The sequence below is a fragment of the Tauraco erythrolophus genome, chromosome 5 (assembly GCF_009769465.1).
Source record: "Tauraco erythrolophus isolate bTauEry1 chromosome 5, bTauEry1.pri, whole genome shotgun sequence".
NCBI lineage: Eukaryota > Metazoa > Chordata > Aves > Musophagiformes > Musophagidae > Tauraco > Tauraco erythrolophus.
In genome coordinates, this window is record NC_141469.1 from 22,295,990 (window position 1) to 22,309,974 (window position 13,985).

Sequence of the window (13,985 nt, forward strand, 5' to 3'; positions counted from 1 at the left end):
GCTATTGGCCGGCGCCGCCATCAATCTGCCGAGTGACTCTCTCGCGCTTCCTCTCCCGCCCGGGGAAGCTTCTCGGTGGGCGCGGTGCATTGTGGGGTGGGGGCTCGTCCGAGGCCGGCGAAGGCGCGGAGAGGAGCGCAGCCGGGATGCTGGTGAGTGCCATCCGCCGGCATCCGCGCCGCCGCCGCGCCCCGCTGCCGCGCGGCGGCCCGCTCGGCCTCCGCCGCCTTCCAGGAGCCGTGCCGTGCTGGGCGGGGCCGGTGCGCGCTCGGGCTGTCCCGGGTGGGGCGGGGATGGCGGAGGCCTCCCCGCCGCAGAGGCCTGCTGCTGCCCGCGGCGTGAGGCGGCGCGGCGGGGCCGGCCGAGAGGCGCTGGGCGGGAGCTGTGCGCCCCGGGAGCCGTAGTCGTGCGCCCCGGTGCGTGGCGGTCCCGGAGCCCCGGCCCCTGGGGCCTCTCGGCCGCGCGGCCCGGCTGTCCCCCGCCGGCTCCGGTTCTTCCAGTCCGGCGCTCCCCAGCTCTCGGCCGCGGTGCTGTTGCTGGGGAGCGGACGGGCTGCGGCACAAGGCTTGCTTCCCCCCTCACTTTCTCCGGACTGCGAGAGTTTCTTGTTCCCTTGAGGTCTCTGCAGTGTGGGTGTGGAAGAACTCGGTACGTTTTCTTCTGCGAGATCTTCCCAGGATTTAGGGAGGCTTGGCCGTGACCCTCGCACGGCAGGCGGACCCTCAGCGCCAGCCTTGTCACTCTGCCGTGTAACAGCCGTAGTATGATTTTCCTCTCCGCCCGCAGGCGGTGGTTTAATACCGAGCGCCTCACAGGCTTTGGCTGTGCCGGGGCGGTAAGCTTTGCCTGTAAGGCACGTTTGGTTTGCGTTCTGGAAAGGGCCGGTGCGCTCTTGGAGCACAGCGAGAAGCCCTTGTCTCCTGTGGTCTCTGGTACCCTCCAAGCTGTCTCCAGCACAGTTTCCTGTCAGGCGGGTGTAATCGCTTCAGTTGTGCTCCTCTGCCACCTCCTCTCTGTGAGAGCACCGTTCAGCAGTTGCCATCTTTGGGGCAGCTTGGACTCTGATTTGAGGGACACATGACAGGGAAAGCGCTGCTGTGCCTGTTCTCCTGACCATCTTGCTGGTGCTATGCTAAAAAAAAATCACTGATCCAATTGCAGCACTTGTGCAGTTCCCTGCTGTGTCAGTAAATGCCGCATGTACTGTCTCCTTCAGTCTAGCATCAAAATCAGAACTTTGCTGAACTACGCTGTGCGGAGGAAACCCACTTATTTTGGGGACGGTTATGGGATGGTCCCAGAGCATCTACTGGAGACAGCTGGGTGAATTCCAGTTACACTGTGGGAGATGGAAAGTGCTTAGCTTGCGTGAAGGCAGAGAAACTTGAAGGAGGCTGCATGTTTTGATCTCGACCTTTTTTGTGTGAGGAGTTAGCTCCAGGTTGTCCGCAGGCTGTTGGGATTGGAGTAACAAGTCTGCTGTGGGTTCTCTCTTCAGCCAACACCGGTTATCCTGCTGAAGGAGGGGACGGACACCTCACAGGGGATCCCCCAGCTCGTCAGTAACATCAATGCCTGCCAGGTTATTGCGGAAGCCGTGCGCACTACCCTGGGACCTCGGGGCATGGACAAGCTCATTGTGGATGACCGGGGTAAGCACTGGGCAGTGGTGTCTCACAGCTATGTAGAAATCATGGAAACCACAGACTGGGAAATCATCTCCAAGCGCAGTGCACACTGGCAGCTGCATATTTACTCATGTCTTCATAGCAATTAAAACCAGCATTTGCATGTATGCAGACTTCAACTTCCACACCCCATATACTGCACAACTCTCACAATAGAGGTTCAGCGTCTGTCTCTGTGTTCAGTTTAACACCTTGACTCTGGCCTCTGCTGTTGAGAAGATCGTTGTCAGACCCACCTGAGGAACCACGTGCTTGCTGCCTACTAGTCTGACTTAAGACAGCTGTGGTCTTTGTTGTGAGGTTGGGTAGATTCAGGTTAGTGGGACTAGATGTGAGAAAATCTGTGCCAGAAAGAAGAAACTGTCTTGAACCTGGTCTTCAGGTATCCCTGACCATCTCTATTTATTTATTTTTCACATGAGGCTCACATACGTGTGGAGTTACTCAGCTCTTGTTGTGGCTGAGCATGAGGTCAGTGGAAGTTACTGGATGGATTTTTTTTTTTTTTTCCAATGTAATTTAGGGATGAGACTCGCCCCCCTCTGGAAAGACTTGCATGAAGTTGCCAAACTAATATATTGCTTGTGGGTTTTTGTTGCTGAAGGATGGGGTGGAAGGTCTTAGCATTGTCTTGAAATAGTTTTTACAGATAGGAACCGTAATAAGTTTTATTAAAAAGGGTAATTGGATTTCAATTTGCCTAATAACTAATATGATTGATTTCTAGTCTCTTTCATCGTGTAGGTTTCAGACTAGAATATCTGTTTTTATCTGTCTGCGGAGGCAGTATATCGAGAAGTAAGAAGGGAATGAATTTAAAGCCTCTCTTAATTGGTGCGAAGACTAACTCAGACTAACTTCATTTAATCTGTTCCAAAAATGGACTAGAAAGACGCTCGTAGTATGGAATGGGGGCATCTGCTGAGACACCCTCTGTGAAACAGCTGTTCTGGCTTCCCCTCTCCATGAGCGTGACCCTTTCGCTTTCCTTTTCAGCCAGTTTATAGTCGTGTATCTGGCTGTAGGAGTGTATAAAAATACTGTGGTGATCACGTCTCAAATCACACAGGAGGAAGAAAACAGTCATTTGGCGGAAGAAAAATGACTTTTAAGTGGAAATTTGGGCCGAGAGCCTGTGGTTCTTTAGACATGACAGAATTCATAATGGTGCAGGACCAGGGCTTGATTGGGGAACACTGTAGCGTAATATCAGGTTGGAGACACGTTTGACCTGAAAGGTGAACTGGTGAAGCAGAGAGAGACTGGCTGGTCTGAAGTGACTGTTGTCTTAATGTCTCTCTGAGGTTCTGAAAAGCTCCCTTGGGTGTCGGGGTGCCCTTTCAGAGCAACCAGGGCTTCACTCGTGGCAGTTGAGCTTGACTTCCTTTTGTACATCAATCCCAGGCAAAGCCACTATCTCCAACGATGGTGCCACCATCCTGAAGCTCCTCGACGTTGTCCATCCGGCGGCGAAGACGTTAGTGGACATCGCCAAATCTCAAGATGCAGAGGTAGGGAGTGGCCTGGCTGTGCTTGGAAGCGTAACGTGCGGCAGCAAGCTTGCTCCTGTCAGTGGTTGTGTGGGCTCTGTGTTAACGGGTGGGAATTGCTCACAGAGGGCAGGCGTTTATTCTGGTTTCTTCATTGACACCTTCTCTTTTGTGATAACTTTAAAATCTTTTATGCTGTTTCCATCAAGTCTGATGGGGAGTTAGAAGTTTCAAAGATATAAAATTCACATTCCATGAACACAGGTGACTGGGAAATAAGACTTCACCCTCAAACAGGATGTGGTCTGAACCCAGCCCTTCTTAATCACCCAAAAATCCGGCTGCAAATCTGAGAGTGGAGAAAGTAATGAAATCTGATTTCCTCTGGAAGCCCTTGCGTGGTTTTGAAGCTGCTGTTGGAGCAGTTCTGCAGTGTGTGGATGACACAGAGTGTTTCCTCTCTGTGCAGGTTGGTGATGGTACCACATCGGTAACTCTGCTTGCTGCTGAATTCCTGAAACAAGTGAAACCCTACGTGGAGGAAGGCCTCCATCCTCAAATCATCATCCGTGCCTTCCGCACAGCAACGCAGTTGGTAAGGCAGCGCTGCTCATAGCCGAGGGAGGGCTCGGCTGCTGCTACAGAGCCGAGGGGTGTGCTGAGCTCCACTAGAGCATCTAGGGAGAGGAGTTCTGTGCCAAAGAGGAAAATAACACACTTCCAGGCAAAATTCAGTAATGAATGGGCATGGGGGGGTGACAGTAGCAATCTCATGATATCTTACTGCAAACATCAGCTGCCTTCTCTGGAGTCAGAGAGCTGTTATTACCAGCTGATACCTCTGGAGTGCTATCGCGTCCTTTGTTTTATTTCCAAGGAGCAATGAATAAATGGGAAAACTTGTTTCTCCTTCTCCTGATCTCTACTGCTCCTTAGTAAACCTTACGTCTTGTGAAGCCCATCAGTCCTGTTAAGCTGAATTTTCTCTGGAGCTTAACTCCCTCAGTAGCCCTTTGGTTCCCCAGATCTCTGCTGAAAACAGTGGAGCAGCTCTGAGCCTCTTCCTGATCCTCTTAAACTTAGATTATTGTGTTTCTTAGAATTACTGTCCTGGAAGGGGTGGAGCAGGTTAAATGCTTGAAACTTCAGTGATGTTGAAGTAGAGAATAAAAAGTAACATAAAATGCAAAGAGGTAGGTTGGAGATCTGATCAACTTGGGAGCATGAATCATTAATTCAACTGTTGGCTTGTGTTTTGACAGGCTGTAAACAAGATCAAAGACATTGCTGTTGCAGTGAAGAAGGAAGATAAAGAGTAAGTTTCCCGTACAGATGACCTGGTTGTATACCTGGGCTTCAGTTAGCTGGTGTGAGGGTGTTTCTGACTTCTGCTATGGCTCTGGCTGAGGTCTCAAGGTCGGGCTGAACAGTGGTGGCCCCACCCTGGGGTTATTCCTGAGCTTTTGGAGTTTCCTGCTCCTCCGGGGAAGATGCCATAATCTCAGCTGGGCTGCAGTGAAGTATGTAGGCCAGTGTCTTACAGTCCACATGGAGGAAACTAGGTACCAAAATAAGCAGACCGATTTCTTTTTTCCAGTGGTGGCAGCTTTTCCTGCAATCAGTGGCAGTGTTAAATGCTCAGCGCTTCTCTGAAAGTCAGATCGCTTTTAGCTGTTGAATGCATGAAGTTAGATAGCTAATAGCAGTAAGGAAATGATCCCCTCAGCTGAGGTGACAATACTGGAGCTCATTTCTCACTGCGGTTTACGCGCTCGTCTGCTTGATCTGACATCACTAATACCTGCAGTAAAAGTTCAAGTTGAACGTGTAATCATCTTAAATAAACTGACATGAGTTACATCCTTTCTGCTGTGCTGTGACACGAAACAATTCTCATGGTCAGCAGTAACTTGGATGATAGAGCCTGGGAGTTAGATCCATGTTTCCCTGGTGTCCCGTGTATCATCCACTCTGTTACAGCATACGTTACCTGAGATAATACTTTAGAGAATGTGCCACTTTTAGAGGATTTCAGAAACTCCTTGCTGCCTTTGGATGGAGAGGATGCTGAGCCCCTTCTGTTTTGCCCAGGCCTGTGGTGTCCAAAAGCCAACCGACCCTGCCAGTGCTTGTCTGGTGCTCATGCTCTGAAAGAGAGAATCATGCTTGGACAGTCTGGACTTTGACACGTGTGCCTTGTTTTCCCTGTTGATAGAAGGGAGCTGATCTTTCCCTCTGTCCGAGCAGATTAGTCCTACCATGCACAGTGTTCTTGTGAAAAGGATTGGCGAGTGAACAAAACCTTGGTTTTTAATTTCTTTCTTGCAGTGAGCTGAGAAGCCTGCTGGAGAAGTGTGCAGCCACAGCCCTGAGCTCTAAACTGATCTCCCAGAGCAAGGAGTTTTTTTCCAAGATGGTCGTAGATGCTGTCATGATGTTAGATGACTTGTTACAACTCAAAATGATTGGAATAAAGAAGGTGCAAGGAGGTGCTCTGGAAGTAAGTTCTGTTGTAGCTTGTCCTGAAAGGATAGGAGACAGTGATCGCAGCTCTTTTGATGGATTGACTCCAGCAGAAGTGCAGCCCGGCTTGATAATATCTTTTGGGGAATGACCAAAGCAAAACAAAGCTGTTGATGTGAGGAAAAAGCTTACTTAGCGAGCAGGGCTGGATTTCTTTTCTGTAGGTAGGAAATCTGATTTTTTTTTTTAAAGCCAAATACGCTCTTATCTCGCTGCCCTCTGCAGCAAATGTTGCTTCTGATACAAATTCCATTTATATCTCTGCAAATAATGAAATAAATTTTTTGGTAGGAAGTCTTTGTTACTTCTGGAACCCAAAGCCATACAGTGCCAGTTCTGTGCATGAGTACTGGATTGGGAAAAATGCAAGGAGAACGTTGTGAAGGAGCTGATCTGGTGGTGGGCAGGGCAGGTGGGATGTGTGGTTCATACCACAGGGCTGGAACACCCGTCAGGCACAGGGCTGTGCGCGGGTGTGTGGTGGGGATTTATTCTTGGGCTGCGGTTGAGTTGGTGTGTCTGCTCTCTCCTCCCTGTATCCTGTGTAACTTTGGCCCATCGCTTGGGAGTCCTCTGCTGAAAAGTAAAGCCCACCACAGTCTCTGTAAATTATTATTCTGTGGCTGTTGCTGTCTGTAAACACTCTGCACGAGCGTTTTCATTGAGAAGAGACATTATAATTATGCCATTATCTTGCCCAGACAACTAATTTAGTGAATTAGGAATGTTTCAGCGTCTGCTTTTGTGGTGCCTGGGCCTGCTGGTATTCCAAGGATTGCAGAAATTGGTCCCCTGGGGAGCGTGGTGTCTCCCGTTCTGGATAAAAGCTGCTCTCCCTACTCCCTATTGTTTGGCTCTTCTGTTCTGCTGTCAGACTCCTTGGAGACCTGTGTGAGGATGAGACAAATAATTCAGCACACTACTTTTCAGGGTTAGCTTGTGAGAGATCCTGGGTCATCTCACCTTGTCAGCTAGAGCAGAGAAAGGCTGTGCCTGTCCTAGCTTAGGAGGGACAAGGGCCCTCTGGGCTTCGGTGGCCGGGCAGCGCCAGGTCTGTAGCGCATGGTTAGGTACTCACGGGGTAAGAGCTTTGGATGCTGATTTCTCTCCCAGCCATGAAGTCAAGAAGTTCACTTCAGGGGGCAGAGTTGGGCAGGGCAGTCCTGCTGCAAAACAATCCCAGAGGTGGTGATGGAGCTTGGAAAAACAAAAAAAAAATCCCCGAGTGTGAGGCTGTGGATGAGAAGAATCCATCTTCAAAGGATAGAAATGGGAAAGACATCAGAGAGAGAACAGATTGCTCCATCCCTTGATCTTCAGATTGTGTATGACATCTTTCGCTGCGGCGTCTTGAGGGGTAGAAAGGAAGTGATAGAAGCTGGTTTTGGGAACAGAGAAGAAAATACTTGCTTGTTTTCTCTAGAAGTGGGTTAATCAAAGGAGACAGCAGTTGGTGAGTGCTTTGTAAATGAGGACTCTGAAGGTAGGGAGTCTCCTGTGGGAGTTATTGACCCTGTTGGGAAAACCTTGGGAAGCTGAGCCTAACACAAATCCCTGTCTTCAAGGACTCTCAGCTGGTGGCCGGAGTTGCCTTTAAGAAGACATTCTCTTATGCTGGGTTTGAAATGCAGCCCAAGAAGTACCAGTCACCCAAGATCGCCTTGTTGAACGTGGAGCTGGAGCTCAAAGCCGAGAAGGACAACGCTGAAGTCCGAGTAAACACAGTGGAGGTAAGAGCCGACAAAGGGGCCTGTCCCCTTTCCTCATGCCTGCAGGACGTGGTGGCTGCTTGGGAGCCAGTGGGATAAATGGGATTTCCTTCTGCACGCCCTTCCCTCCCTGAAAATAGCTGGTGAGTTATGCTGGCTTGTTTGGAAGAAGGGTATGGCAGACTTGAGGTTGCAGCAGGTTTAGGGCATGTTTCTGCTCAGTTGTTGTGCCACAGCTACGCTGTGATAAGTCATCAGCTGCGTGGTGACTTCTTTACCCCTGACAAGTGGCCTTCCAGGGCAAGCTTATTAAGCAGTGCTTAAAATGCTGGAAAAGCCTCTGCCTATTTAAGCAAACAAGGGGCATTTGGATGATAGTTCTCTTTGCATCTTGTTAAAACACCTGTGTGAAATGCGGTTGTTCTCTGACACGTTCTTGGCCAGTACCGCAGTGTTGCCTGCGTTTGGTGCCTGCGTCATTGTGGTATCTAAAGATCTCTGGGTGCTTTGTTTCTGGGGTCTTGTCCCCTCCGTCACCTCAGTAACTGTTTCCTTCAAGTTATTCTCTATGCTGCGATGAACACGATGGTCTTTTCTGTTGTAGTCGGCTGCGGCGTGTGGTGTTGCTGTGTGCTGTTGGAAGCTTTCCCAGCTGTCCGTGGCTGTTTCGCTGACGGCCAGAACACAGCAGGCTGGCTGTGTGGCCTGTCCAGCCTGGTCATTCTGGTAAAGCATGAGGTTTCTCAGGATCTGTGTTTTACCTCTGATGGATGCTGTAAGTCTCTCCACCCCAGCATCCTTGCAGGGTTCTGTAAAGGTGTCTCAGACATCAGTATAATCCCTTCTTCTCCTTGTGCTTGCTCTTGAGCCTCCTTGCCAGTTCATCCAGCCCCTTTACGAATTCAGTTCTGCTGCTAGAAGCATTTTAACAGGCATGACTCTTGGAGTGACCTAAAATCACCTGCGAGTCTTGGAAAGCAGTTGTCTGCTGGGGCTGCATGGAGCAGCCTCGCTGCTGCCGTGGTTTCAGACGAGCTGTCCCTTTGCAGGCACTGCGGGGTGGCATTTGCAGCCCTTTGTAACGGGAGCGCCTGTCCCTTCCTCTCGTGTCCCTCGCAGGATTACCAGGCCATTGTGGATGCTGAGTGGAACATCTTGTATGACAAACTAGACAAAATCCACAAGTCAGGAGCCAAAGTCGTCCTGTCCAAACTTCCTATCGGTGATGTGGCAACTCAGTACTTTGCGGATAGAGACATGTTTTGTGCCGGCCGTGTCCCGGAAGAGGATCTCAAGCGGACTATGATGGTGAGCTGCCTTGTTTCACAATAAAGACTTCTGATTTAGGTTTAACGGTGCCAGGCTGGTCATTCCCAGAACAGACCAGCGATCGACTGAACACACTGTTCCTTACAAAGAGGTAACATTAAAATGGCATAATTTTTGCCAGTGTGATTGTTATGTGAAGTTGCCTTATTCCATCAAGGAACAGCTTTGTCAGTATGAACAACCCCTTGTTAATTGCACCTGCACTGCTCTCTTGTTTCTCTGATGTTCTTGTACATTAAGGTCTATACATTGCATTGGTAGCCTTTTTTTTTTTTTCTTCTCCTAGTTCTTTTATGTTCCATCATGAGTGTTGTTTTCCTCAGCTTTCTTTGTGTAGCTGCTGGACTTTAGAGCCTGTGAATCAGCACTTGGAAGAACCATCATCTTATTTTGCTGTTGAGGATTATTTCTGATGTTGGTAGCCTGCCTAGATGCATGAGATAGGAGGGGAAGTAGAAAGGGTTTTTTTTCCTGAATCTGGCCTGCAGGGTGGTTTCGCATCAGCTAAAAGGCTGGGCTGTCTCTGAAGGGTGAGAGGCCACTGGGCAAATTTGACTGTTTGCCAGTGTTGGTGATGCTATGCTTTACCTCCTTTTCATGCAGGCCTGCGGCGGTTCTATTCAGACCAGTGTCAACGCCCTGTCAGATGATGTTCTGGGCAGATGCGAGGTCTTTGAGGAGACTCAGATTGGAGGAGAGAGGTAAGTACACCAGCTGTGAACCTCTAGTCCTGTGCAAGCACTCAGTATTAGTTTGAAAAGTTAGGGTAGGTTAATGTTAATGTTAGCAGGTTTGAGCATCTCTCACGGTGACGGTGTGAAAACAAAATTGTGTTATTCCTGTTTTTTATGAAGCTGAGGGAGCAGGAGAAAGGTTTCATATAGATTTTCTCTTATATGCTTTTAAATATATATGCTTATTCCCCACTGTCTCGTAGAAAGCATAGTGGGATTCTTTCATTCATAACTTGAAAGCAGCGTTTTTTGGGGTTGATTGTGGCACTCGTCTGATACCCCACAGTGACACTTTACTCTCAGCACAAATGAAGCTGGGTATAATGAGTTCTTCCTGTCGCTGGAGGAGAAAATCCTCTTTGGGGCTCTCTCCTAACATCTGCTGTGTTCCTGCCAAGTGAAAATGAGAGCACTGGTTTAGTGCAAATCCCTAGCAACAGGAAGAGAGTGAATTTTCTTGGATCATCTTGAATTTCACTTGTGTATTGCCTGGCTCTGCTCCTCCTTAGCTCAGGATCTGACGGGCACTGTGTACGGCGAAATGACTTCAGTCGTGCATCTGGCTCGGAAGGAATTTCTCTGTCCCTGTACTGTCGTACTGGTGCAAAGCCTGCTCAGCAGCAGCACTGCTTCTCCCTCACCTTAGCCCTTCTCGTGTCGTTGGCAGATATAACTTCTTCACAGGCTGCCCGAAGGCAAAGACTTGCACGATAATCCTGCGAGGGGGGGCAGAGCAGTTCATGGAGGAGACGGAACGGTCCCTGCACGATGCCATCATGATAGTCAGGAGAGCAATCAAGGTAAGGACCAGTGAAGGTACCTCCCTGCTGGATTGACATTGGGGTTGTTGATCAGACTTGGCATGGCTCTAACTCTTCCTAGAAACCTTTTCACACACCGGCGTTTGACCGAGGTCTCTCGGGAGAGACCAGGAGCTCTCAGGGAGTGGAGTGTGCAGACAGGCACCATCCGATTGATTAACTCAAGTGCTGTTCCTTGGCCAAAGCAGCCTTGTCTCTGCAGTGTTGCCAGCTGCTTCTCGGGCACGCCTGGCTTTTACGTTCCCTTCAGTGCAGCAGTTACTCGCGCTTGCTGGCTTGTGGTGTGTTCTGTGAACACCTCTGTCCTAAAGGTTGCGTGTCAGCACCCGTTGGAGCCACTTGTTCCCTCTCTTGGTGACCAGTCTGAGGAGGTGACTGTCCGCTGGCTGGGAGCACCGAGAGAGAAGCCTGAGGCACGTGTGGGTGCGTGTTCTGCTTGGGGAGTTGCTGGTCCTGTGCACTAGATGCTGCCTAACTGCAGGCGTTCCTGGGTTGTTCCTGCGGTAATGTGTTAATGTGGTGTTTTCTGGGTAAAAACAGCTTCTAGCTGAGCGCCCAGAGGGGATGAAGCATGTCAAGATTTTTAGAACTTTTTTCCTTGCAGAAAGAACATCTGAGCTCCCTGCTGAAGCAAATAGGGAAGGGAAAAAATAGCAGAACTTGGCTGCTGAGTGCTGCTGCAAATATCTTCAGTTTTAAATGTTTTACAGAAGTGAGGGAAGCTTGCTCAGCACAAGGGGGCTGTGGTCTGCCGTCCCTGCCCTGCCAGAGCATCCCCAAACTACCCCTGTACCTTGCACATAGCTGGGAAGGGCAGCTGGTAGCTGCCACTGAAGGTTCTTGACCTGTTTCTAAAGCTCCCAGCAAAGCTGGCAGGTGCTCCCGGGGATGGCAGCAACTTGGGCTATAGATTCCCCTGCACCTGGTGTGTCTGCGTCACCCTGACATGCGGCACTTAGAGGACAGGAGGCTTTCCTGCTCTCCCCCTTCCTGGAATGAGACTGAGAGTTTCTCCTTTTCTTTCAGAACGACTCTGTTGTAGCCGGCGGTGGTGCGATAGAGATGGAGCTTTCCAAATACCTCCGGGACTATTCCAGGACCATTCCAGGCAAGCAGCAGCTGCTGATAGGTGCTTACGCTAAAGCCCTCGAGATCATTCCCCGCCAGCTCTGCGACAACGCTGGCTTTGATGCCACCAACATCCTGAACAAGCTCCGAGCCAAGCATGCGCAGGTGGGTGCCCACCTTGGAACCGAGGACTGTTGGGGAGAACCAGTAGTGTGTGATTTCTTTATTTTTTTTTTTTTTAATTTGAGCGTGACAGGTCCGGTGTAGTTCAGCTAAACCCATGTGAGGCTTGTGCCCTCTTTGATGAAACGCAGTGTTTTGTTTTCAGATTGGGTGTGGGCTTGGCGCAGGTTTCTATAAGAGGAAATGATCTGTTTTCCCTTTGATCACAGCTGTCGGGTGACTTGTGGAGCTGGCAGTTCTGATTCGCTTTTTAAAAATGCACCATTTGTCAGGAGGGAGGCTTCTAATATTAAACATTAAAGTAACGAGAGTCTAGGAGTTGGCTGAGCCGTGTTTTCCAGAGGAGCTGCAGTCTGAGGGTCCTGATTGCTTGCGATCCTTTTGGATCTTGTGGAACGCGTGCATGCACGCGCAGTCCTGGTTCAGGCAGTTGGAAGTTGCCCCTTTGCTTCCTTTGGAAGCAGCTGCAGCGTTGTGAGGTGACTCCCACCACGTTTCATCCTGATGGTGATTGTGGGATTACGGGAAACACTCTGACATCAGCAGCTGTATCTTGGGCTGCCAAAACTGGAGCTGTGGGTAGGGGAATGAGCAGTGGAGTGGAAGTCAGTCCTGTAAATCTACAGCTTCCTTGTCAAGTGGAGCATGTCTCCTGTTCTATGAGGCTTTGCTGGCACTGTTTGACAACAAAGGCTGCTTTTTTTTTTTTTTCCCTTTTGTATTTCCCTCAAATATTCCTCCTTCATACAGTGAGGTCCGATCTCTGCGTCTCCCTGAACATTTGCATGTGTCCGCTTCCCAGTGCGCCAGCCTGGAAGTCCTGACCAGCCCTGTAACAAGACGCTCTTCCCTCTTCTGTCCCACCAGGGAGGCATGTGGTACGGTGTGGATGTGAACAACGAGGACATCGCCGATAACTTTGAAGCCTGCGTGTGGGAGCCGGCCATCGTGCGCATCAACGCGCTGACGGCGGCCTCCGAGGCCGCCTGCCTCATCGTCTCCGTGGACGAAACCATCAAGAACCCTCGTTCCACCGCGGACGCCGCACCCAGTGGCCGGGGCCGGGGCCGGGGCAGACCCCACAACCACTGACACCCCTCTCCCTCTCTGCGTTGCGACAGGGGCTGGCATCTCCTCCAGCGTGCAAAGTGAAAAAGAGTCGATTTCTCGCTTAATTAACGGGCCGTTGACCAGATGGTCATTTCGAGGCCTCACAGGCCACCACTGGCCTTGTTTAATTAGAGTCAAATCTTGGCCTCGGCAGTGGCCACCTCCCGTGAGAGGCCGTGCCCCAACGTTTCCCTCACAGCGCTGATCCCCTTAGGCTCGCCTCATCCTTCCGCTTGGAAGCCGCGCTGAGCGGAGCCCTCTGCACCGCTGGCAGGTAGTGCGGCGAGCACGTGGGGTTTGTCCGTATTTATACTCTTATTGTATCCCCCTCCTCCTCCCGGGCGTTTTGAACCCTGGCACAACACAATAAAACGATGACAATGGTGTTACAGTGGCAAACTGGGGGCTTCCACACTTCTCTGCTGTGCTTGGCTTCGTTCTGCAGGGTGGGAGCTTGTGGTTAGAATTTAAAGGTTAAACTGGTTTTTGCCCCGTGTTAAAAGCAGAGAGCGACTCCCAGTGCACCCCAGTTCCCTGTGCTTCCAAGACAGGTCGCCTCTGTGCTTGTTAGCTCTCTTGGAGCTCTCCCATGTTCTCGGTGATGTTTCTACTTGCTTTTGCTGGATGGGCCGTTGACCTCTTGGCTTTTTCCTGACCCAAGGTCTGACACCTCCTGCCCCGGGAGGGGCTGTGGGGCTGGAGCTGCTTCAGGAATGGATTTGTCGTGCTTGGGGTGTCTCTGGCAGGAAAATTATCTGGGGTAACGTGGGTCTGGTAGGTTGAAAGTATTAATGGAGGACAGCAGAAGAAATTTGATATCTGCCTCGTATCAACCCTTTGAGATCTCATTTGATTAGGCAAATGGCTGGTCTGTTACACCACAAACGTGTTACTGCTGCCCTGTTCATGAGCGGCTGTGGTGTGACAGCCAGCTCAAGCCCTGTTGGAGGTGTAGAGGTGTCCCTTCATGTGACCCCCGTGGTTGCTTGTCACGGCTGGAGCACGTCTGGAAGCATGTGAGCGGTGGTTCTGCAGAGTGAGTGCGGTTACCGCCTCTGTGTAAAACCCTCTCCATGTTTTTTGGTGCTGGCATTTAAACACGGACAGTCCTGGGGAAAACACAGCTCTGCAGCCTGCAGGGCTGGGCCTTCCTCCTTGTTCTTCCAGGACTCTTCAGAAATAATATCTATTTCTTTTTCTGAGTCCTCCCTTTGCCTGCCAGTGCCTCTGAGCCATCCAACAGCATCTGGCACTGCCAAGTGCTCCTGAGGGAAGCTGCTCCCCCCCAGGCTGCCCCTGTACTCCGCTTTGTCCCTGTGCCCCGTGGGGC

The 13,985-nt window shown here is 50.6% G+C and overlaps 1 protein-coding gene across 1 annotated transcript; it reads left to right on the plus strand.

The window, feature by feature from the left end:
- The first annotated feature begins 84 nt into the window (after nucleotides 1–84).
- On the plus strand, nucleotides 85–12,678 carry CCT7 (chaperonin containing TCP1 subunit 7). The gene is made up of 12 exons (XM_086611808.1): nucleotides 85–152; nucleotides 1,499–1,652; nucleotides 3,093–3,199; nucleotides 3,648–3,773; nucleotides 4,441–4,493; nucleotides 5,507–5,678; nucleotides 7,267–7,431; nucleotides 8,530–8,718; nucleotides 9,343–9,440; nucleotides 10,141–10,273; nucleotides 11,321–11,527; nucleotides 12,413–12,678. Exons 1-12 carry the CDS (start codon nucleotides 147–149, stop codon nucleotides 12,635–12,637), a joined length of 1,635 nt encoding a protein of 544 aa, XP_086467934.1. The 5' UTR covers nucleotides 85–146; the 3' UTR covers nucleotides 12,638–12,678.
- Nucleotides 12,679–13,985: the final 1,307 nt, after the last annotated feature.